Below are 21,652 nucleotides of genomic sequence, written 5' to 3'. Positions count from 1 at the left end.
ATGTTTTAATTCAGGACAGAATGGTCAAGGTGCTAAACTCTTAACAATTAGAGAAATAACGTAAGCATAAAAAGCATAAATCAAGGTATGTAACTGGAAAATATATTCTCTATATATTTTTAACTCTTTCTTAAATAATCCTTTTTAGGATACTTTGGTATTTATCACATTTCTAGCTCAGGTGACGAGAGCCCTGATTTAAAGCAGTGGGTTATACATTTCTGCATCTTCAGTGAAAGCAACTGATGGGAGGCCTGAATAGCGATGGTTTATTTATAGTTAACTTCTCCTCTTCCCTCAGAAATATTTAACCTACTCTAGATGAGATTACTATGAGCCCAACCTGCAGGGGAGTCTCTTCTCTAGATTCCATCAAATTTATGTCTGACACTCCGAGGTGGGAGTAGGTGTGGATCTAGGTCAGTAAATCAAGGGGTTTTCAGAGATACACTCTTAGGGTCTCCAGCCATGCACAGAGCTTGCTCAGACTGGAGAAGGAGAGGTGAGAGTTCAGAATCATATTTTGGCTAGATGCAGCTGCCTTAGTTTAATGTTAAAAAAAAAAAGGCCTACGTGTGTCGATGATTATGACAGTGAGAGGTGGCCTTGCAGAGTATTCATGTCACTGGATGCTTTGTCTCTCTTATCTGTAAAACTAGGGTGATGACATTATCCACGTTGCACCACACCCTCAGAACCTGAAAAAAGTTTGACACAGTAAAACTTGGACATAATGTTAAAGTAATACACCTGTCTAAATTGGAGAGATTGACCCTTTGTTTTGAAAGGAATTCTTTTTGAAAGGAATTTATCACCAAGTTAAGGTTCTTTATCAGGGGAAGTGTGCATGTTTTTATATTAATTTTCTTAGCTGTTCATGTTAAGGCTGCCTATATTTTTATGCCTTTTCAATCTCTTCATGCTTTTATTTTTCTCTCCTTTTTGCAAATATCCGCAAAGCTTTATCATCTCCCTAAATATCCTATATTACTTCTAACTTTGGTGTCATTTCTGGTCTTGCCTCTTGGCAGACCTTCATCCGCACATCTGGGGCTAACCTCTATAGCTAGGGTTCTCCTTGGACACCCTCCTCATTTTGCTTCTGGTTCTCTGCCAGATGTGAACATGTGTAGGAGGACAGAGACTGAGACAAGTGAGCTTCAAACGGTGAATTCATGTGTCACCAAAGCTATATCCTCTCAGTGACAGCTTTTTAAAAACTAAATGTAATATAGTCTGAAAATTATGTAGAGTGGAGTGTTTTCCCATGTTATTTTTCTATGATGTGATTTAAAAGATTATACTGCATCTTATCAATGTTATAATTTTATTTACATTTTTGATAGATGGTTTTTTTCCAAGTTTGCTATCATAGGTAACACTAATAAAGATACCCCAGATTTTTTTCCTTTCTGCATTTACCTTACCAGATTTAAAACAGAAAGAGAAGAGAGTAGGGGTTCTTATAGCCATTGATAAAAATTGATGAGAAAAATGGGGAAGCATCTTAAAATGAATTATTATACCCAGAATAAGAATGAAGTTGAAAAACAAGAGCTTTTTCTATGAAATCTAGCCAGAGTGGCAACTTCACTGCAATCAAAGCCTCAGATGAGGATTAGATACTTCCCTGGACTTCCTCTAAGCCTCAGTCTAACTCTAGTTTTTGAAGATAGAAAGGGCAAGGGATCAACTAGATGAGAGTATTGCATAAGAGCACTTGATTGGCAAGAATCACCCAGGGGGATCAGAAATCACAGCTGTGGGCAAAATGTGGTAGAGTGTGCCATGGGGCAGTGGTTCTCAATCTTTAGTATGCATCAGAATACAGAGTGCTGCCACTCCACCCTGAGATTCAGATTGGGTAGGTCTGGGGTAGGAACCTAGAATTCGCATTTCTAGCAAGTTCCCAAGTCTTGGATGTTGATGCTGCTGATCCAGGGACCATATTTTGATGCGGGATTTCATTCACTGTGTGTGTCCTAACTCACTCCCTGGAGAAGGCTCTTCCTTTCTCCTCATGCATTTCCTCCTCTTAACCCTGCAGGGCTTGGATTAGAGGCATCCAGAGGCTGGGTTCAGACTAAATCTGTCTCAGCTACATGAAAAACTCAGGGCTGCCTATACTTAGATGTCCAGACGGTGGCCCTCACTCACAAAGGTTGTGGTTGTACAAGCAGCTGAAAATATCACTCAGCTATAAACACTAACAAGCAATAAATCACTCTGCAAGCTGAAGAAGCACTAGCTCGGATGTATGAAGCAGAACTCTTAAGTTGAAAAGATACCAGGTTAACAGTCTGTGTAACTCAACTCAGCACCCTGTAAGTTGTGGAATGTTTCTCTGGAATTTGAAAGCCTATCCTGCCCCCCAGGAGGCCTTCTTGGCTTATTCTCTCCATCTTCCTCCTACTGCCTAGATATGATAAAAAAATATGTATGGAATTTAGAAATTTTAGCTTGAATTTAAGGTAAATTTAAGCTTTTTGAAGTCTGTTGCTTTTATAGGTATCACATTTATAGGATCACATTTGCACAAGTGATCCAGTATGCTACCCTAAATTCCAGACCTTTCCTTGAGTAGTACCTTTTACTTCTTTGAAAGTGAGCTAGAAAGTCTCAGGATGTCAGCAGCCAGGGAATAAGGAAAGCTGAGCTGGGTCTGCAGATGGAGAGATGCAGAAAGATACAGAGAGCTTGATCTGGGGCCCCAAGCAAGGAACTTGGCCAATTCTGATGGTCAGATAGAAAATGGTAAAGAAAATGACAATCACAAGCCAGATCCAGATGGGGAGGATAGATAAAGAATATGAAAAGATGGACTCGAGGATATTGCTAAGATGATCTTGTCAATCAGAAGAGCATGCTAGAGCTTTTGTAGCAGAGATAAACTAATGTGCCCGTGTAACACATATCTGCATGGCAGCCCCAGTGGTGGTGCTGGATGAATGAATCTACACACATTGTTTCCTTGGATGCAGTCCTGCCTTCATTGCTTACTTAGAGTTCACTTTTATGGCTCTAGCTTTCATGAATCAAAACCTGACTGCTTCCTTACATCACACAGCTTGTGGGAGGGCAGTGAGTAGAAAAGTTTTTCAGAGTCCGTGGGAGCTTGATCTGGCAGCAGATTAATTAAGAACATACTGAATGTTTTGGCAAAGTAATCTTTCATGTACCAACTATCACTTATATTAGCACATCAAATTCCCTTTCCCCTTTTTTCAGGGGCCATTGTAATTCTCCCTTGAGGTCTGCTTAAATGATTCAATAATAGAAGTTACCAGGGAAATGTGGTAGTTAAGTATTATAACCTCAAGATAACGAATTTTGTTTCCGTTTCTAATATTCTGTCCTTTTTATGTGTCTCCCAATTGATTAATATTTGAGTGTAATTTTCTAATAAATGGGTCATTACAGCTGCAGATTAGAAAACTTTACACATTGCTTCAACCAGAGGTTGATTCTTGACTTTTGTGTCTCCTAATTGATTAATGTGTCTCCCAATTGATTAATTTTTTTATGTGTCTCCCAATTGATTAATATTTGAGTGTAAATTTCTAATAAATGGGTCATTACAGCTGCAGATTAGAAAACTTTACACATTGCTTCAACCAGAGGTTGATTCTTGACCTTTGGCTCTCCTTTTTTTTTTCTTCAGCTATATTTCTTGGTTTTGTGTTTTAGAAAATAGTGTGGCTTAACACATATGTATGGCTTAAAAATTCAAGTAAAAGAAACCATAGAATGAAAATTAGGGCCTGTTTTCAAGGAGTAACTGCTTTTAACTCTAACTTTTCTCTGATACTTTCTTCCTATTTCCCCATTAATGCTGTTTTTAAATTTCTTACTCAGAAACCTCTTTTTACTTCAAGTTAGCACTTTTTCTCCTGTTGTTTCTACTTCCCCTATACACCCCTCCTGTTCCATCTTACCATTATGACTGTGTCATCATTTTTCATTAAAGTGGTATTTATTATGTGCATTATTAGAGCTGTATAAATGTTTTCAACTGAACAAAGTTGTAAACAAGGATTTTGTTTTCTTTCTTGTACAGCTTTCTATTTTCCAGAGAGCTAATAAATGCCTGTTGTTTTTTCCTGCAGTTTTCCATGTTCCTATCACTAATTTTCCTGGATTCCCAAACAAAATAATAAAATTATTAAGCACAAGTGAAGTCCAGGATTTTTGTTTCTTTCTGGAGTCATCTCTCCTGTAGCCCCTCTCTTCGGTTCCAGTCTGCAGTGATTGCTCTCCAGGTCTCCTGTGCAGTGGTCCTCCTGATTCTCAGTTCACTGTGACACTCTGAATTCCCTTTGTGTCTCTGCTCTGTTGGATTTTTTATTTCCATATTGTAACATCTTTCTCTGTTTTGGTTTTTTTTTTCTGAAAGCTTCTTAAGAAATGGATGAAGGGAGATACATTTTCTGTCACCTTACATGTCCTAAAGTTACTTATTCTGGCTGGGCGCGGTGGCTCACACCTGTAATCCCAGCACTGTGGGAGGCCGAGGTGGGCAGATCACCTGAGGTCAGGAGTTCAAGACCAGCCTGGCCAACATGGCGAAACCCCATCTCTACAAAAATACAAAAATTAGCTGGACATGATGGTGTGTGCCTGTAACCCCAGTTACTCGGGAGGCTGAGGTGGGAGAATCGCTTGAAGCCAGGAGGCGGAGGTTGCAGGGAGCCGAGATCGCGCCATTGCACTCCAGCCTGGGCAACAGACTGAGACTCCGTCTCAAAAAAAAAAAAAAAAAAAATTTTTTTATTCTGTTACACATGTGATTAATAATTGGGCTAGTGTAGAATTCTGGTTGAGGTGGGTTTTCTTATGAATTTTGAATGAATTCTGCCATTATCTTCTAAGTTTTTCATTTTAATCTCAAAAAGTGAGATGTCATTCTTATTCCTGGTCCTTTTGTGTGACCTTTGTAACCTTTTTTTCCTTCCTGGTAAATTCTATGTTCTAAAATTTTATGATGATACGCCCAGACGTGGGAGTTTTCTGCTAGCTGGATACTGATTTGGACCCTTTTAAACTGGAAATCCATGTGCTTCAGTTGTGAGAAACTTTTGTATTTTATTTCTTTGATTATTTTATTTTTCTGTTTTCTCTTTTCTTTATGGGACGTCTGTTACATAGATGACGAATGTGCTAGACTGATCCCTGTTTTTCATATCTTACCATCTTTTGGTCTTCTTCTAATTTTTTGGATATTTTCTCAGTTTTGTATTCTGACCCTTCTTTTGATTTTTAATATTTTGTTTACTTTTAAAATCTGAGAGTTTTTTTCCTGGACTTCTAGTTAATCTTATAGCTTCCTAATTTTGTTTTAAAGTTGGAGTATTTTCTCTCTGAAGATATTATTTGTGGTTTTTAGTTTTTAGTTTTCTTCAGCTCCTTTTATTGTTTGGTTTGTTTGAATTCCTTTTTCAGTTTTTATTTGCTATTTTTCTTATTGGAAGCTTTCTTCAAATACCTGATGATTATTGGCAGTCTGCTCTTATTTGAGAGTGAAGCACTGAAAGCTGATTGGAAGCTCTGTATACATGGATAAGGCTTGTCAAGCAATGGGCTCCACTTAGGTTAAGAGGATTGGGACCTGATTGCCTAAGTGTTGGCATCCATGGGTTATTTCTCTTGGACTGGCTCATTGATCAGAGAATAATCTTTCTGTTTCGGGGGTTGGGGAAAGGATAGATAATAAATCTGGGCTGCAGGTATTTTGGGAGCTGAATAGAGGAAGGAGTCGGGTTCTCATCCTTCATCCTACAGATTATTATTTAATCTGTTATATTTAGTATGGTGCCTCACCGTGCTTTCTGTGCCTGGAGTCTCTGAGTCCAGAATCTCCCTCAATCATTTTTTCCAGAATATAAACCTCCCTTCTCCTGTTAAGGTTGAGGGGTGGGGGTAACAGGGAGATGGTTGGCCTGTGAGTGCTAAGTTTAAGGGATCTTGAGACCAACTGTTGCTTATTTCTGTTTCCAGAGCCCCTTCTTCCAGGATACCAAGTATCTCCAATTTCTGAGTTTTATTATTATCCTTGGAAGGTTTAACTTTTTTTTGCTTTGCCGTGTAGGTTATTGTCCACCTATCTATATTTTATTTATTTAAATTGATCTAAAAACTATATTTTCTAAATTTTAACTTTTTACTTTGACATATTTCAGAATTAAATTTCTAAAAATAGTACACTCTTTACCCAGATTTCTTAAATGTTTCTGTGTACTCTTCATCCAGATTCTTCAGCTGTTTATCTTTTATCACAGTTGCTTTATTCCTTTTTCTCTGGGTACATGTGTATGTGTATTTTTTCCCCTGAATTTTTTGGAAGTTGCAGATATGATGCACCTTTATCTCTAAATACTTCTTATACAGAATCACAATACAGTGATTGAAATCGTCAGGACATAAACATTGGTGCAATATTATTATTTAATCTATAGACCTTATTTCGATTTCATCAGTTATCCTAATAATGTCCATTAGAACAAAAGAAAATCCAAGACCATGCATTGCATTCATGTCTCTTTAGCTTCCTTTTTAAGTGTAGAACAATTTCTCAGTCTTTCTTTTTCTTACCTGAAATTGACATTTTTGAAGAGCACATGTCTTTCTGTAAGACGTCCTTTGATTTGGGTTTATTATTTTGTAAGTTATTTTGTAAGATATCCTTTGATTTGGGTTTGTCTGATGCTTTTGCATGATGAGATTCAAATTATGCATTTTGACATGAGTGTCATGTAAGTAATGTGTTCTCAGTGTATCATATTGGAGAACACATGATGTCAATTTGTCCTATTACTGGTGATGATAACTTGGATCACAGGTTTCTGGGAGTTTCTCCAATGTCATGTCAAGTTACTACTTTCCTTTTATTATGTGTCTTGTGGGGAACTACTTTGAGACTATGTGAATATCCTGTTACTCCTCAAACTTTCACCCACTAGCGTTTTAGCATCCATTGCTGATTCTTGCCTGAATCAGTTGTTATAGTGGTTGCCAAATAGTGATTTTCCAGTTCTTATTCTCTATCTTCTGAAATAAGTTACTAATTTTTTTGAGGGTGATTTTTCTTTTTAAACCTGAAGATTGTTGAGTTTAAAGGTTCTTTAATCCATTTTTGGAAAGTTTTCATTCTCTCTTTGAATATTACATATCTACAATTCTCACTAATCTTTCCTTCTAGAATCCTATTAAATCTTTGTTAGACCTTTTATTCTGTCCTTACCTTATGTCTCTCAGCTTTGTTTTGTTTCGTTCATCAGGTTTTCCACATTTTTCTCTCTCTGTGCTGCATGCTAGATAACTTTTTCACATCTATTTTCCTATTTTCTTCATCTTTGACTAATGTGTTTTTTACCCATCCATCATGATTTAAATTTCAGTGGTTATTTGTAGAAGTTCTATTTGATTATTTTTCAAATCTGTCTGCCTGGCCTTCTTCATAGCATCTTTTTTTCTCACATTTTTAATTCCTTCTTTTATATCTTTAATCATTTGAGACACTTTATATTCTTCATCCAATTTTCTGAATTCCTGTAAGGTCTGATCTTGTCATTTGTCTACTGTCCACTGCTCTTGTTGCATTGTTTCCTTAGATGTTTTATAATTTTGGAATGTGAGTTCATCTCACATGTGAGGTTTTCTGCGGAAATTCTCCCATCCTGAGATAAGGAGGTATTTTCCAGAGAATTTATTTGTTTTTGTTTATTTTGCTTCTTCAACATTAATGTCTCACTGGAGGTTTCTGTGCCACTCAGATAATTCATTGAAACCCCAAACCTGCATGAGCCCTAGCCTCTGTTAAAAGCTCCCAAGAGAAACAGAGCTGACTTGGTTACGAAGCAGTAAGTTCTTTCTCTTTTTGCAAGTTGGTGAAAACATGCTGTTCCAGTACATTTTATTTTTTCATGTATCATCATATTTACTCTGGGCAGCCTTGTTTTCCCATGTTTTAGAGCATTCTAGGTTTAATAAAACTAGCTAAAAATTACATTTTTTCTTAAAGTAAGTGCTCTTTCCAGGTGAGAACTACTTTTTTTGGTTTGGTTTGAAGGTAAGAAAGGGAGGAGGAACTTTTCTCTTTTAATAATTACATTCAGGGCTGGGCGCGGTGGCTCACGCCTATAATCCCAGCACTTTGGGAGGCCGAGGCGGGTGGATCACGAGGTCAGGAGATGGAGACCATCCTGGCTAACAAGGTGAAACCCCATCTCTACTAAAAATACAAAAAATTAGCCGGGCGTGGTGGCAGGAGAATGGCATGAACCTGGGAGGTGGAGCTTGCAGTGAGCTGAGATGGTGCCACTGCACTCCAGCCTGGACGACAGAGCAAGACTCCGTCTCAAAAAAAAAAAAAAATAATAATAATAATTACATTCAGCCTGTGATGAAGCATTTGATTATTAGACAGCAATGTCACTAATAAGTTTTTTAAGTTGTCAGCAATTAATTGTAAACACTAGTGTAGTACTCTTCATTATGGTAAATACAGTTGTCTTAAGATGAATGGCTCATATTTTGGTACAGTGCTTGATGTTCAAAACAAAATGTTGCAAAACAATAAGCAAACATAAATTGAAAGAAAAAATTCCCTAGGAAGATTCCCCCTCACCCACATCACCAAGCTCAGGTTGAGAAAGAAAAGTGACTTTTGTTGCTTCTGTGTACTAGTGAGAGACTTTTTCTAGCCCACTCTTTCACTGATTGTATAAGCGTTCAAGGGATCTGGTTTAATGTACAAGTCTCACTTCTAACTTCCTTACTTCCTGTGCCCAAAACCAAGTCTCCTGTTCCAGCATGAGCGTTAAAACCAACTACATTGCCAACCCCTGCAATAAGCTTGGCCCTCTGCGGTGCCACAGTGCCAACTAGCTCGTGGGCGTTCAGCTTTCATTTGCAGTTTTTTCTTCATTTTTGGTCCCTAGAGACTTATCTTTTCCAGTGACCTCAGCTGTATATTTAAAATAATTTTTGTTCTATTTTATACTACATTTCTATGTTTTATAGCAAGAGGATTTTGAAAAAGGAAGGCTTCAGCTGTTTTACCTTCCAAAAATTTGTTGAACTCTGGTCCATTCTTGTTTCCAATAAAAGATTTTTTTTGCCCTTGTGGGTTCATGCCTTTTTTTCAGGAAGAAGCAGAGATGGAGCACAGTAGACAAAACATATGCTTTATTGGAATTCCAGAGAAATTAATATTTGAGAAATCACTTTATTGTGGAGTCTCTTCTTTCCACTCTGTATCAACTTTCATTTTGGTATTAGGCTCCTAACAGCTCAAACTATACAGAAACTTTGGTTTTCTTGGTTATAACTGTGTTGGTGTTTTGAGCTTGGATGCCATAAGCTGTAATTTAGTCACTCCTCAAAGTTCTTATTTACCAAGCCAATGAAGTCTTCCCCTATACCATAGATGACCTCTCTAATATGGTCATGGGCTACCAACAATCATTTTTATGCCCAGATCAGAGAATGAGCTACTTTTTCAAACTGTCAGAGCATTTCAAGTATGGGAGAATCAGATGAAACTGTAAATTTGTTTTACCTCTCATAAGATGTAGTAGTATAAGCCATCATGAACATTGTTGGACACCTTGTCTTTGGTTTATAGATTGGCTTTCTTTGTTTGAATCAGATAAGTCACTAGTTTTTTCACTGAAGCATTTAAATATTTTCAGTGTACTTATGAAGTAGCAGGTCCAAGGATGATGATTGAAGACCTTGTTCTAAATAATCTAAATCTTTTGTACTGTAAAACAGCTGAACCGTTATTTTTAACATATCAAATTATAAACCAATAAAATCAATGGTGTGTTATCTTTGCCAGTATCTTAAGCAATCATACTATAGATATATTTAGTGAAATTTATTACTTGCAGACTGCTGTAACTCATGAATTATTAAAAGTATCAGCATATGGAACCCTCTCTTCCCTCATTCCAAATTCTTTTAATATGTCTTATGTTGAACCATTTAAATGGTTTCTGTCCATCCCACTAATGGAAGCTGCAGCCAGATGAGGGTTCTTATAAATGACTGGTTTTCTTTCCAAGCAAGAGGAGGATGAAATGTCAACTTTTTCCTCTACTATCTGAAAAGCAATCAGTGGCAACCTTTCTTGCTCTCCTTGACAGTAGTTTGGCTTTATGGAAGAAGGGTGGGCATTTAGCCAAATGTGAATTTCAGTGCTATATGAAGAAAAAAATTGAAGTAGCTAAAACTCAGATAATAACAGGAATTTTCAAGAGGCATTCAAATGGGTTTAACCTGTGAGCCTTCCAGTAAACTAACTGTAGCCCAGAAATTCCTAAACTGCATGTTTCAATCCCTTTTTTCTTGAGGATGATCTGAGTGACTTGAGGTTACTTACCAAATCTCTCTTTGCAACAATTTGCCCATCTGTAGGACTGAAATTAGGGATAATGATAGCTTCAGAAGAATAGTGTAACAATTAGCAACTGATTATTATCTGATTATATGATTATCTGATTATGTCTGATTATAATTAAGGCCATTGCAAAGGACATTTGGAATCAAACCTGAGCTCAAAACCATTTATTAGCCTGACCTTGTACAAAATTTCCTTCCTTCCTTCCTTCCTTCTCTCCTTCCCTCCTCCCTCCCTCCTTCCCTCCTCCCTTCCTCCGTCCCTCCCTCCCTCCCTTCTGCAGTGGCACAATCATAGCTCCCTACAGCCTTGACCTCCTGGGCTCAAGTGATCCTCCCACCTCAGCCTCCTGAGTAGCTAGGATTATAGGTATGCACCACATGCCATGCTACTTTTAAAAAATCGTATTTTTGTAGAGTGCAATGGCATGATCACAGCTCACTGCAGCCTCAAACTCCTGGGCTCCGCCAATCCTCCTGCTTCAGCCTCCTAAGTAGCTAGGACCATAGGCTTGCACCACTATATCCAGCTAATTTTTTTTTTTGTAGTGACAGGGTCTTACTATGTTGCACAGGCTGATCTTGAACTCCTGGCCTCCAGCTCTTGAACTCCTGGCCTCGAGCAATCCTCCCACCCTAGCAAATTTCTTATCTCTTTGAATTTCATTATTATTATCTGTAAAATGAAGATACTTATTTCAGAGAACTATTCTAAGAAATTAATGATATACATGAAAGCATTTTGTAAGTGGTGTGGCGCTATGAGAAGTGAAGTGTTGATAATTATAAGGTTGATAGTATAATGCTCTATCACATGGAAACATAAATTTTAGAATTGGGTGGGACTCTGGAGAGGAAAATTAAAAATACAGGAAGGTATTTTTTGTGCCCAGATAGGTCTTATTATGTATTTTCTCTTGTTTATTTCTTACAACAAAGAGTAGCATTCCATTAGCTCTATTCTTACAGATGAAGGAAGTGAGACATATTTATATTCAAGGCCCATCCACTGATCACCTCTTTTTTTAAATAAGGAAATGGAGGTCCAAAAAAGTATGTTGATTCATCTAATGCAGAGATTCTGTGCCCATCATTCCATCTATTATACTGCTTTCTTTTCATATAATTGTTTTCATCTTGCACCCAAATTTGGCCCCCAAGTTAAACAGGGAACACAATGACACAAAGGTACAGTGGCAGTGTAAATATAAAAAAGACTTCTGTCCCTGGCTTTCTGATAGGTTAGATATGTTAAGTGACCTCCTTAAGTGAACAACTAAAATATTGAATGAAGTATTATAAAGCAATTTTAACCTATTGCTGAGCTGGCAGGAAAGTAAGGTATTTGCTAATCCCCAAATCAAAGTGAAACTCAGTATCCTGGGAGGTGAGTGGGAGCCAAAATCAGCTTTTACCATGGAGACTTTTGTAGACCTTGATGATCTGGAGCTTTGACCTGGTAACTCTGTGAAGTAAGGGACAGGGATTAGGATTTAAATCCTGTGGCCCATCCAACTCTCACAAGAACTTCCTGGATGAAGCTAGGAAACTAAAAGATTATGTCTTCAGTGAAAGAGTAAAGAAGGAGTAAACCTGTCTGTATTGACCCTTGTGATTGAGAACTGCAATCACAAGCCACCCCCACATGGATTCATACTACAGTTATCATCCAAATAAGCCTTATGAGGGGAATTTAGTTGAAAGTGGCTTTGTATTGATAGGAACCAGCAGAAGCAGACACAAACCCTGTCATAAGGACCATATTTTCAGTCCAGGTCTCAAATAATTCTTATAAATTAAGTGTCTGAGGACAATTAGCAGCTCACAACCATAAAGCTATAGGCAATATTGTGAGCAAGAACTACCAGAAACAGACATGCAAGGGCTTGCAATTATTAGATTAGATTATTAGGGTCAATGAAATTGTTCAGAATGCAGCCCAAAGAGACAAAGAGGTGGAAAATATGAAGGAGAAGTGAAGTAATGTAGAGAACAGAGAGAAGGTCCAACATACGTCTAAGCTGAGTTCCAGAAGAAGAGGTGGGGAATGGAAAGAAGCCCTATTGAAAGGATCAGAGCTGAGAATTTCCCACAATTGTTGAATGACACAGGCCGCAGATCCAGGAAGACTAACAGACCACAAGCAGGATAAGTAAAAGTAAATTTACAGCCTAGTAATCATAATGAGATTGCAGTAAACCAAAGAAGAAGCGAAGATCTTAAAAGCAGCTATAGGAAAAAGAGAATAACAGTAGACATATTTGGCCTGCTCTTGTGACCCTGAGTTAGTCTCTGACTCAGTTTCTTCAGATATCAGTCATGGTACTTGTTAGTTCAGTACCCCCAAATGTGATGCCACCATTTAGAAAACTCACTTATGAGCAAATTGCTGTAAATAGGTTTCAGGAGCTTTAAGTTGATAATTAACTATCTTACTTAGTTGAAGCCTTAAGAGGATTTCTAGCCTTTGATTTTCTCCATTTTTCACATGTCTGTTTAATGTTTGGTCAGTGAGATTTGGCCTTCAGTGTTATTCTTGTTTTTCAGAACAGTCAGTTATTGTATTAGTCTGTTCTCACATTGCTGTAGAGAATTACCTGAGACTGGATAATTTAGAAAGAAAAGAGGTTTAATTGGCTCTTGGTTCTGCAGGCTGTACAGGCTTCTGCTTCTGGGGAAGCCACAGGAAACTTACAATCATGGCGGAAGGCAAAAGGGAAGCTGGCATGTCTTACATAGCTGGAGCAGGAGGAAGAGAGAAGGGGGAGGTACTACACACATTTAAACAACCAGATCTTGGGAGAACTCACTCACTGTCATGAGAACAGCAAGGGGGAAACCCACCCCCATGATTCATTTACGTCCCACCAGGCCCCTTCTCCAACATTGGGGATTACAATTCAATGTGAGATTTGAGCAGGAACACAAATCCAAACCATAGCAGTTATTATTTGAGAGTGAAATGAAATAGACATGTGCATCAGGTAAACTTCAGACTTATCCCCAAAACTTTTCTCTCTTGAGCTAAGAGATGCTACTTGAAGACATTATTAGGTCTCAGTAATTCTCTAGTTTTGCAAGTCAGCATGTGCCTGGCTGGTAGAGTGCTGTGCTGTGGGTATTTGGGGCTGTAGAGGTTTAATGGCTAAGGCAAAATGGACAACATTACTGATTGCCCTTTTCAAATCTCCCAGTAACCATTAACATAAATATCATCTCACCATTTTGGACAAGGGACACCACCCTTTTGCACGTTAGTAATATGATGCTAATGCTTAACTCTTTCATTGCTCTGCTTCAAAGGCCTTGTCCTGTATCCATTGATAGGGAGTCTCTTTGAACCTAAAGGAGAAATGAAAGGGTTAACTCCTTTTGGTTTTGCCCTTTGACCACTTCTGGATGAGAGGCATGATGAAATACTTTTCAAAGTCTTCAGTGGAAACACATCATGCATAATTGGAGCAAAAAAGAATAAATCAAAGCTTTTTTTCCCCTTTTAGTCTGGTAATTCATAATTGAAACCACATTGAGGTAAGGGTTGATAACTTCAAAACAACCAAGAAAACTGCCCTTTCTATCAAGGTAGGAATAGGTAAGGCTTCTCATTACTAGGGGCTGAAAAGCTTCTGTATAGCAGGCCTGTCCTTTTCTATTCCTTTCTTCTCTGTCTTCTCATTCTTCTGTTTAGGCAAAATATGTTTATTTAAATCAGATATAGGTTGACTCAAATATCTGCTGAATTCTCTTATTTTCACATGAAGTTATACATAGTGACAAAAAATCTCTGATGTGATAAGGAATAGTAATTAAAATTTGGATCATCCTGTATTGCAGCTTGATTTCTTCAGTGCTACAGTTTGGTTTGGTTTAGGCTGAAAGAGTCTTTTAGTTGGTAATGAAATGTGGCTTTCCTTGCTCTTGATTTCACAATCTGAGTAGCATCAGCAAGAACGTTTCAGAATGGCTAGCAAAGGCCACCCGTTTACCACCTTTCTCTGCTTTCTGTATGGTAATCCTAGAATGGTTTTGGTTAGGCTCACACAGCTACCATGACCTTTCAACTACAAGAAAGCAAATCAGGGTTGCAGGAAGGGCTCAGGCAACTTCCTGTGTTTGGGATTGCCAAAGGCACCACTAGTTGCTTGAGTTTGAATCTCTTTCCTGAAGGGGAAACCCCTTTGAACTGGTAGCTGACTTTAAGCTTAGTCTCCCAAGGCCTTTCCTTCAAGGCATCCTGAAACCTGAGCCCACACATCCCTCTCACTAGTGTCTGCACACTACTAGTTCTTACACCAGGGCTTTGCAGAATAAAAGAACTTTTCTGCAGCTGGCATTGTGACCTGGCAGTTCTCGTGGCTGTTAGGGATTACTTTTATGCAATTGCAATTTAACAATGTGAGATTTCTTATTGGCGCTTCTGTACTGAATTTGGAGGAGTGAGAAGTAAATGGTGGGAGAATGGGCAAGAGGTGAGCAAGGCATTTTGGCCAAAGGCCAGCACATTGTCAGAATAATACACACTTATTCTTTTGGTATCTCCTCCTACCTTTGAGTGAACAGGTTCATCCAGTGTATTTGAAAATTGCATTGATAGCCAAGTTTTGAAGGCAGAGCTGCGATAGATGAGCTTTGCCTCTTCTCCAGCTCTGTTGCTGGATGCCTGGTTTTATGCCCTATCTTGCCATCATGGAGATTTAATCAGGTAGCAGAGTTAATTGCCAGCATTGTTTGCCTTTTCCCTGGCAGAAGCCAGTCTTGAGTAAATTATGGAGGTTTAAATTTGCTTGATTTCCTGCAGAAAGTGGGGTCAAGAGGTCCCAGACTGTAGACACTCTCTTTGGTCAGCCAGCAGGGGGTCAGTTCTTAAAGGTATTTCAGAGGTGACTAAATGCCGTTTTTGAAATGTTCCTCCCCGGTAAGCTTTTTTTCTCTGGAGGTTAGTTTGCTGACCTTACCCTAGTGGGGTGGAGTGTCTGTGTGAAGGTAACACCCCAATTAAAGCTGCCTTTCTCCACGCTGTCACTGAGCTCCAAAGGCAAATAGGATTATGCTTGAGGAAGGGAAAAGCAATTGACACAGAAGCTTAGTTGCAGATCAGCATTTCCTATTTATGACTCTTTGAAATAGAGCATAACGGTAGCCATGTCAATTTGTCACTAAAACAATGACCAGGAAAAGAAAATTTCAAAAGAAATGAAAAAGCTAGCTGTGTAACTTAAAAAAAAAACAAAGTTATTTAAGGCTTTTCACAATAGAGCTCTAACCTGCCGTTACCTGAGTTCCTCTCATTTCTGCTGTCTGACCTTTCTCCTCCCAGCAAGCTGTGAGGTGCCCTGTTGGATGGCTCACTGTCTTGTCAGCAAATCTTTGCACATGCCGCTCAGCTTGCCCCTAGGCTTCTTTGGCCAGCCCTCTCCTGCTTCATCTTAAAGGCACTACTTAGACCTCCTCATCTCCATGTAGGGAGAGGTGATTGTGTAGATCTCGATGTTTCCACCTTTGGAGTACCTTTCATTCTTTGTTTACTACTTGTTAGTTTACATTGTAATTTGTGTTTTTACCGTGCTATCTTCCCCACTAGGTTACGTGTGTTTTGAGAGGAAGGAAAGTGTTCATCTTTGCATCTTTAACACTATACCAGGCTTATAGTGTATGTTCAAGAAATGTTGGCTGAATGAATGAGTACCAGAAATAATGCTAGTGGGAATGATTGCTGAATCACCAATACCAGTGTTTTAGTAGGCAAGAAGAATACAAATCGAGAAGAGTGGAAGTGTTTTGTTTGCTTTAAACTCTAATTCATAGGGTACTGTGTTGAGCCCTCTGCTAAATGTTTATGTACATAATCTCGTTTAATCATCATTGCCCTAGGAGGTAGGTACTATCATGATCCCTGTTTTACAGATGACGAAACTGATACTCAAAGAACTGTACATGTCACAAGACTAGTACATGGCAAGGCCCAGATTAAAGCCCTCTGTTAAATATCCCTATAAAATCCTACACTTCTTCAGAACACAGCACAGTAAGATTCTTGGTAAGTATGTATAAAATGAGTTAACTAGGTTCAGAGTCATTTCAAAACTCATAATTTTAGTCATTTGAACGTACATCAGCTATTCATATCTATACATAAGGGTGACTGACAAAACAGGCCTGAGTCATTTGGCTTTAACTTACTCACTTCTTTAAAAAACAAGTTTTGATTGAACAACTAGGCATTGTTCTAAATAGTGGGTGTTCTGGCTCCTGCCTTCGTGTAGCTTTCAGGATAGCCAAAACATAATGAATAGAAAGGAAAAGAGAAAATCATGGAAATAAAAACAGTATATTTGGACAGGAAGAAGTAGAGGTAGAGAATCCAGGTAAACCAGGACCTTGAAACATGATAAGGTAAAGAGAGGGAGAAAGAAGGATTTCATCTGGGATTCTTGTACTGCAATTCATTTGGAATTCTTGTGCTGCAAGAGATCTCAAGACTGCTTAGGCTACCTCCTACCCTCTTTTGAGACACATGGAACGTAAAGCCCGGAGAAATAACTCACACAAGATCAACCATTGGCTGTCATTTATCGAATGCTTCTACATGACACTACCTTACATATATTACCTCATTTATGCTAAGTAATACTACCTAGAAAGATGGTAATAGTTGTATGATGATTTTTATAGATAGAGAAACTGAGGTATGAGAGAGATTAAGTACTTTGCCCAGGCTGTGCAGCTGGCAAGTGAAAGAACCTGGATTCCAGTTAAGGACTTGTGATTCCAAAACTGACTTCAAACATGCTAACTCAATTTTGAAGTCATTCGCATTAACCCTGGTGGTGTGTTCTACAGTAAATAATTGAGCCTGTGTTTCAGTAAATGTATGCTTAGAAGCTTACATACTTCCTCCTGTGTTCATCTCCACTTCTGGATTTTAAGGGACGGTATCGGCAAGATCCAGTCCTCCTTATGCTCCTTTCCATGCTGTCCATACCCCCATGCTGCCTTCCCTGCTTCTCCAGTACTCAAGCCCTGTTTGGGATGCAAGTGGGCAGTGGGGAAAAACTGAACATCAAGAAAAGTTACTGTCCACTTCCCAGCCAACCATTCCTTCCTGTCCTTCCTCCTCCCCTACCAATCCACTTCCCAAGTGGAGCTGGCATGTGGGATGAGACCCAATCTGTTGTCTTGCCAGCGACTCTGGCTCCATGTCCCTGGCAGCTCCTTGAAATCGGAGCTGCGATGCCTTTCAGGGATGCCTCAGTTTAAATGCCAAGGCATTCATTTTGTTTGTCTAAGCTTTACGTCTCTTAGGGAATTTTCCTCTCCTCTTAATGTCATAAAGACATTTAAGTGGGTTGGCATTCTCCCCTCTTCTCCCAAAGAACAGACCTCATTCTGTTGGAGTTTTAATAGTTTTTCCTTCTGTTTTAGTGGTGTATTTACCTTTTTAAATTTATGTGCACACTTTGTGTCAGTGTTATATATTTGGTGTGTTTTTATTCCATAGACTCTCTGAAATCATAGGATTTGGGTGGGTTCTTGCTTATCGGCGCAGATTTTATTAACAAGGATCAAGAACTTTTAGGATTTTTGTCTTGGAAAAGAGCTAGAAGTAGCAAACTCTGGAGTTCCCCACACTTGCATTTTCCAAAGTCTATAAAATGGTGATGCATACCCAGTTTGGATATGTATGTAGGAGGGCGTAGGGAAGGGCTGTAAACCATTACCGTCTGGTGTTCTGAAATCAGATTGCTTGAGTTGTATCTCAGTTCCATCACTTACAGGTTACATAGCCTTGAACATCATTTGCTATTTCTAGTTCTACAGTTTCCTCATCTGTAAAGTGAGGACAATAACCATATTTATCTTGGGGGTTGTTGTGAATATCTAATGAGGTAATGCATGTAAAGCACAGTACTTTGCACTTGGTAAGTACTCAGTAAATCTTGACTGTTTCAATATCACACATTAAATCATTTTGTACACTTTTTTAAAAGAATGTTTTTGTTTCTTTTCCACTTAAAATGGTGTTTTTCAAGCAGGCATTAGTGAATATTGTGTCAAGAGGGTTAGGTGAGTGGGTTGGGGATAGTGATGGCCCATAGACCATGAACCGTCCCTGGGGATTAATTATGACTTAAATATAGGGCTACTTTCTGACTTCAGTTTCCATAAAGGTCAGGAAGAGATGAAGAATAAAATTTGGGGTAGAAAACCCAAAAAGGTTTCTAGAAGTACAATGAGTTGCTAAGGTACAAATACTAAAATCCAGGCACCTTCCTAAGACTACAGCTTAATATCAAAGTGTGATGTCATGGAAACAGAAGATCAACATTGAAAAGATGGCCTTTCCTGGCTGGGCGCAGTGGCTCACACCTGTAATCCCAGCACTTTGGGAAGTTGAGGCAGGTGGATCACCTGAGGTCGGGAGTTCAAGACCAAAGTTACCAACATGGAGAAACCCCGTCTCTACTAAAAATATAAAATTAGCCCGGTGTGGTGGTGCATGCCTGTAATCCCAGCTACTTGGGAGGCTGAGACAGGAGAATCTCTTGAACCCAGGAGACAGAGGTTGAGGTGAGCTGAGATTGCGCCATGGCACTCCAGCCTGGGCAACGAGTGAAACTCTGTCTCAAAAAAAAAAAGAAGATGGCCTTTCCTATTGTGTCTCTTGGTTGTGAAATCTAATTATAGCATGTTGTGGACATTTTCGCTTTAATATCCTGATTACATTAGGACCCCAGGAATCCCATTCAGCTTCTTTGAGTTTCCATCCCATGTGTATTCCATGGGTTTGTGTGCATTTCTCATCCCACACTGTTACATCTGGCAGACAGCTGTTGTCACAAAGTTGGTGATGGGTGTCCATCAGTGATATGGATGAGATTGATAGGGAACCTTGGCAATCCCAGAGCATAAAAGACTAGGGAAGTATGCAGCAGCCGTAATAGCAGATAGGACATTTCATACTCAGCCACCTTCTGGCAAAGATGGAATTCAGTCCTCGGCTTTTTGCATGATAACATATGAATATGAATATAATTAATGCCACTGAATTACACATTTAACAATGGTTAAAATGGCAAATTTAATATTATATATATTTTACCACAATTTTAAAAAGTGAACAATGTAATATACCAAAACCATTATATGCTTTAAGTGGGTAGATTGTATGGTATATGAATCATATCCTAATAAAGCTGGTAAAATATATAAGAACGTTTAAATAATCTTAATTATTATCAGTGCAAAAATATTTTTGCTTACATTGCTGTATTAAAAGTACTTAATATTTTAATGGTAGCAAAGAGATTGACTTTCTTTCATTACTTTTTAAACTTTATTTTAAAAACGTTTCACATTTAACCGATAAGTTTTGAGAATTGTACATTGAACTCACATGTTCCTCACCTATTTTCACACATTGTGAACATTTTCTCTTTATTCTCTGTGTTCAGAAATATGTACTTTGATATGGCAGTGGTTTTTGTTTTTTTATTTTTGTCTTTTTAAAAAATTCACTGTGCTACTTCTGTTAATCCTTTGCAATCTGAAAATTCATGCCTCTTATATCTTACGTACTGAGAACTTCTTTAATTTCTTTGATAGATTTACTTCTCCCATAGTCTGTGTTTTCTTTTCTGGAATCTCCTATTAAATAGATGTTGGACCTTCTAGATTTTCTCATTTTCTCTGTCCTTATTTTTCATCTCTGCCTTTTTGTTCACCAGTCTGGAATATTTTGTCATCTTTATCTTGCAATCCTGACCTTTTTTCCCCCGACTGACAGGACCAACCAGGTAGCAATCCTGCCCTCAAAAAATAATTTAAACTATTATATTTTTAATGTCAAAGAGTTGTTCTGTTCTTTGATAGCGCTTTTAAAATAAAAATAGCAATTTATTCTTGTTTCATGGATGAAGAGTCTTATCTCCCAGTGGATACAATTTGTTGTTGATGCTGTTTGAATTTCCTTCTGCTTTTTCTATTGTTTCTGTTACTTCTAAGTTCCTTTTTTTCTTTATTCGTTTGGTTTCTGTCGTTCATGCTGAAGATGCTCTTGAAATGTCTGTGATTCTAGAATCTGCTCATGATTGAGAGGGAAGCACTGAAAAGCTGATCGGAAATTCTTTGTGTGAGGGCCAGCTCGTTGCCTGGAGGACTTCACTGTAATATGTTGGGGTGCTGAGCTAGCCACATGGCTACCAACACTTTGGGAACTGAAGGGGAAAGAAGGCTGTAGGGCCCATCATTCAGAATGTAGATTTTTAGCCTGTATTTTCCTCTCCTCTGTGCCTGTATTTCCCTGTCTAGAGCTTCAGTTTCCTTGGAGAAGAAACCTCCCTTCTCTAGCTGGGGTGAGGGAAGAGTCGTTTTTCTGGCTGAGTAGGATCAAGGGAGGGTTTGTGAATCTGAGCCTCTAACTGCTCCTTACACAGATTTTTAACAGTCTTCCTGTTTTCAACCTTACTGCTTCTCTTTCCTCACAAGGTATCTGGTGAGTTTCATTCCTGAACCCTGTGAATTCCCAGGTTGGCTTGCTTGCCATTGCTGCCTTCCCCCTGGTAGGCACCCAGGTCTCCACTCTCACTCCTCCTCTGCCACCCCTTCTCTAGCCCTTTCCATCTTTCAGAAATATCGTAATAGGCCCATCAGCTGTTGTCTCTTTTCCCATCTATTTGTCCTTGTAGATTTATATTCTTTTATGTTCATCAACTGCCTTTTTATTGGGTTTGGGGAGAGAATGGAGATAAACGCATGCTTTAATCTGTCATGTTTAACTAGAATTCTTTTCTCAGCTGCAAAAGTTCTCAGCTCCTTTTCCAGTGATATCAGAGCCAAACTTAATTAGTTCATGCAAATTTTGAGGAGGGGAAGACTTTGAGCAGTTGCTTAGCTCTGGGATCAGCCCTGGTAAAAGCCACCAAGCCTGCCATGTTTGGGTTTGCTGACGATATTGGGTCAGCCGTATTGTTACAGCTGCTTTTCTGACCCGTGTTAATCTGTCCTCTTGTAGAAGTGGGGCAGCGTGAGCAATCCACTCTTCCTCCCGCTGATCCCACCACAGTCTCAAGGGTTCACCGCCATAGTCCTCACCTACGACCGAGTAGAGAGCCTCTTCCGGGTCATCACTGAAGTGTCCAAGGTGCCCAGTCTATCCAAACTACTTGTCGTCTGGAATAATCAGAATAAAAACCCTCCAGAAGGTAAGAAGAAGCCTTAGTGCATCTCTCAGCTGGATCGATTTTGGATAGCCAAA

At 38.8% G+C, this 21,652-nt stretch overlaps 1 protein-coding gene across 7 annotated transcripts in view; it reads left to right on the top strand.

Moving 5' to 3' along the window:
- EXT2 (exostosin glycosyltransferase 2) overlaps positions 1 to 21,652 on the top strand; it is a 157,809-nt gene that overhangs the window by 89,115 nt on the left and 47,042 nt on the right. For all 7 annotated transcript variants that reach the window (XM_054524455.2, XM_002821850.5, XM_054524456.2 and 4 more), the window contains one exon: positions 21,410 to 21,599. In XM_054524455.2, coding sequence (XP_054380430.1) covers positions 21,410 to 21,599 — 190 coding nt within the window. The remainder of the gene's footprint in view (positions 1 to 21,409; positions 21,600 to 21,652) is intronic.

This window comes from Pongo abelii, chromosome 9 (assembly GCF_028885655.2).
Source record: "Pongo abelii isolate AG06213 chromosome 9, NHGRI_mPonAbe1-v2.0_pri, whole genome shotgun sequence".
Classification (NCBI taxonomy): domain Eukaryota; kingdom Metazoa; phylum Chordata; class Mammalia; order Primates; family Hominidae; genus Pongo; species Pongo abelii.
This window is presented reverse-complemented; position numbering and strand designations above follow the sequence as displayed.